The 4,075-nt window shown below is 64.5% G+C and overlaps 1 protein-coding gene across 1 annotated transcript in view; it reads left to right on the top strand.

The window, feature by feature from the left end:
• The window catches only part of SBK1 (SH3 domain binding kinase 1), a 13,010-nt gene extending 9,239 nt beyond the window's left edge, over nucleotides 1-3,771 (top strand). Inside the window, exon 5 of the mRNA XM_049638482.1 lies at nucleotides 23-3,771. Within this exon, the coding sequence (XP_049494439.1) occupies nucleotides 23-185 (163 nt within the window). The 3' untranslated portion in view covers nucleotides 186-3,771. The remainder of the gene's footprint in view (nucleotides 1-22) is intronic.
• Nucleotides 3,772-4,075: the final 304 nt, after the last annotated feature.

Here is a 4,075-nt window from a genome sequence, read left to right on the forward strand (position 1 = left end):
CGGTGCTGACCGAGAGCGGCAGCGGCTCCCGGCCCGCGCCCCCCGCCGTCGGGCCCGCGCCCGTGCCCGTGCCCGTGCCCGAGGCCGGCCTGGCGCCCCCGGGCCCCCCCGGCAGGACCGACGGCCGCCCGGACAAGAGCAAAGGGCAGGTGGTGCTGGCCACGGCCATCGAGATCTGCGTCTGAGCCGCCCCCGCCGCCCTCGGGCCGGGGCGCCGCGCTCGCACCAGGCCGGGCCGCCGGGAGCCGCCCCGGGCCCGCGCCAAAACGGGGGGCTTGGCGGCGGCCGCGGCAAATCCGCCCAGCCCCCGCGGCGGCAGGAGGGAGTAGCGGTAGGCTAGGCGGGACGGCGGGCCCAGGCGCCGGGTCCGCGGCGGGCCGCCGAGATAGCCACCGAAAGACCTCTCGCCCCGCCTGTGGGGCAGTGACTTGGCCCACAGGAGCCGAGCCCCACAGACCCGAGGATTCAGAGGCGCCCCCTCCCCCGTCCCCCGACACCAGGAGCAAGGGAGCTTGCGGGCAGACTCCCCCACACCGCCCCGAACCCTGGAACCCTGCCTAGTTGCTCCTGGCCCTTTGCACCCCCTGGCAGATCGTCCCGCAGTCCCACCCCTGGTCCTGCCCTCCTGGCCACCCTACCCTGCGCCACCACGCCCCCGGGCACATAAGGGGACTGGAGTGTTGGGGCAGAGAAGGGGAGTAGGGCCCCCGGACACTGGCTGCGGGCGGGGTGGGGGTGGGGGGGAGGCGATGAGCTGAGGGCAGGGGCGTTGCTCACCTGCGTCCTGCCCCTTTCCCGGGAGGCTGGAGGGAAGAGGCCAAGCCCTCGGCAAAATGTAGCAAATGTCTGGATGCTGCAAAAGTGTGTGTGTGTACAGGCACGGACCCGAAGAATCTAGTGACTCCCACACAACCCGTTCTCCGGATGAGGACACTGAGCACAGGAGGAGGGCAACCGGCCTGGAGCCGCACAGCCCCTGAGAGGTGGCGCTCCCGAAGCCCTCCCCCTCCTCCCCAGCGAGCGTCCCACTCCCTCGTGACTGACGGGCTGCCGGGGCGGGGCCTCAGCTGCCCTCCTCCCCCCGCCCCCCACCGCATCCCTAAGGCGAAGGGAGTGAGCGCCGAGCCTAGGGCCGGCCCAGCTCCCCCTGCTGGCCGCGCCTGCCCAGGCCCGGGAACCCCAGATCCTAGGTCCTGGCTCCCCGAGCCCAGACCCGGTGGCCTGGGCTGCTGGCAGGCGGCGAGGTGATTCGTGCCAGGAATACCCCCGGGTTTCTGCCGGAGACCAGCCTGTCAGCCTGGGGTTGTCCCCATCCCCGCGTCCCCCAGGTTCCCGGTCCTGGAGTATGCCGCTGTGGGCGTGAGAATGGGGGTCCGTGGAAACAGGAGGGGGGTGAGTGTGTGTGAGCAGGCGTGCGTGCGGTGTGTGAGTAGAGTGGACGTGTACGCGTGCAGTCCTGTGTGTTCGGTGATTGCATCCAGACGCCTCTGGAGACCACTCTGCCCCAGGACCCTCCCCAGGCAGCTGCCAGAGGGCGTCCAGGCCCCTGTGCTTCACCCGCCCCTCAGGGAATCTGGCAGGGAGGCACCTGCGGGCTGGTTCCAGCCCCCAGGCAGCAAAACAGGCCCCCCAGCTCACCCAGTGTTCCCCCATGACCCCTGCCATCTCTGGAGGCCTGGGACCCCGCAATAACCTCTACAGGGGTGAGGCTGCTCCTTCTGCCTGACCGTGTCCCGTCCACCAGCCCGGGCCGCACCTGCCAGGGTCCCACTGGGGTTCTAGGCCATCTGAGGGGGCTCTCTGATGAGCCAGGCTGGCCAGGGAGGGCCTGACCACCCTCTGGCCTGGAGCCCCCACCTCTCCACTCATCCCTCATTCCCATCGCGCAAAAGGGCTATAGGTCCCCCTGCCCTGCCTGGGTCCAGTTTACAAACTGCGTTGCCCCAGGGCCTGGCCCCGCTCTCCTCGGTGCGCCCGCCCTCCTCGAGACCCATCTCTCCAGTGGGCACTGGGGCCCTCCACACGCCAGGTAAGTAGCAAACCCTCCTCCCACCACGGGCCAAGTTTCAGAGAAGGCCCCCCGTCACTGCCCCTGGCCCACCTGGAGCCCATCCGGGCCACCTCTCTCTCCCAGCCGCGACTTCTCCTTTTGCCTTAGGCCTCTCGACACCCCGTCTCTCCTGCAATAACAAGGAAGCAAGATTCCAAGTAGATGTCCCTCGCCGTGTGCCCTCTCTCTCTCTCTCTCTCTCTTTCTCTGTTAAGATCCTCTTTGGGAGTTTCTCCCTCGTCGTAGTATCTAGAATGTTAGACTCGGGAAGGGGACCGTAGTTATGTAGCCCAGCCCCTGTTTGCGGAGGCACAGAGAGGGGCAGCGATGGCCCCACGCAGGAGCAGGGCCGAAGAAGCCCGGCCTGCTCCGTGGCCGTCGGGGCCCTGTGCTGCCACCTGCTGGTTGGGTTGGGACCCTTCGCCCCTTAGGAGAGGTGTTGGTCACAGATGTTTACCTCAGTTTATGTCACTGTCGAAGAAACAAATAGCAAAAAATTAATAACACCGTACACACGCAGACTTAGAAGACGAAAAACACACAAAAGATCTTCCCCTGGCGATTCTTCTGTGAAGGTGTGTGTGTGTCTGTATGTGTGTGTGTGAGCGTGTCCGTCCCATCCCGGGCAGACTGGGTCATCCCCGGTCTCTGTCATAGCCCCTGTGCCTCCATACTGCCCCTGTCCTTCGGTGCTTCCCAGAGGCCCCTCTGAGCTGGCCTGTGGGGTGTGGGGAGCCCCCTGGGCAGGAGGCGGGGCCACAGGTTAGCTAGAGCCCCACTGAGCAGAGCCCCACGGCTGCCACTGCTCCCTGAGCCCGTGCTGTGGCCGGTGGGACAGTCCTGGTGGCTAGCATCAACATCCAAGCCTGGCTCAGGGCCTGGGCGGAATCCCAGCCCCTCATGTCTTGCCACCCCCCCCCCCATGTGTTTGTAAATATTCTGGCATCCTTTGGCCCTGAGAAGGTTTTTAAATGTGTTATTTACTTCTCTAATCATGACAATTGCTATAAAATAAACAAAAGCCTAGAAAAATTACCACTGGGTGGCTGTCTTGTCTCAGAAACGGATGGACTAGGGAGAGGGCACATAGAATTACTCTTGAACTGCAAACTCGACAGATGTTCTGAGTGGGGGAAGGGGTGTCTGCAGAGTCTGAGGGCAACTACTTCAGGCCTCCTGGGGCCTCTCAGGCCTGGAGCAGGTCCCGGCCAGGGCTTGAAGGCGACGGGAACAGGGACCGGGTTCTGGGAGGGAAGGGGCAGTGAGTTGTCCCCGGCCTGGCGTCCGCCTTCAGCTTGGAGCCCTTCAGACTGGGCAGAAAATAGAAGCGAGAGCCCAGAGGAACAGAGTAGGCTGCTTTCACCCAGTCACCACCCAGCAAATATTTACCGAGCACCTTCTGTGTCCCGGGCTTCCTCCTAGGAACCCGGGATACAGCAGTGAGCAGGACAGATGGCGTCCTTGTCCTCAGGCAGCCAGCGATGGAGTCATGGAGACAGACATAACCCACATAGAAGGCTGGGTGCTGGGCAAGTACGTAACTGAGAAGCTCATCAAGTTTGGGGGTGTCGGGAGCCCACTGAAGACGGAAACCAGAGCATTCAGAGTTCTCTGGGCAGTGGGGCACGGCCGGGTAGTCCTTAGGGTGGCCTCCAAAGTCCCACCCCATCCCCTCTCCCCTCCCCTGTGCTGCCTCCCAGCCACGCTGGCTCTTGGGACGGCCCAGCATGCTCTCCCCTCAGGGCCTGTACCTGAGTAGATTTGGGGACTCTCCCAAATCTCCCCGGAGCCCCCTCCCTCCCTCCCTTCCTTCAGGTCCCTGCTCAAATATCAAGGGATCAGAGGAAACCGCCTGGGCCAGGAGCCCCTTACCCTGCTCATGACACGCTGAGTACCCACCACGGCTCACGATAGCGTGTTCTCTGCCCACTAGAACGGAAGTTCCACAAGAACGGCGTCAGTGTTTGGCAAACTGCTATCCCCTCTCCACCCCCGATGCCTAGTGGAGGGCCTGGCACAGGACAG

Source organism: Panthera uncia, chromosome E3 (assembly GCF_023721935.1).
Source record: "Panthera uncia isolate 11264 chromosome E3, Puncia_PCG_1.0, whole genome shotgun sequence".
Lineage (NCBI taxonomy): Eukaryota > Metazoa > Chordata > Mammalia > Carnivora > Felidae > Panthera > Panthera uncia.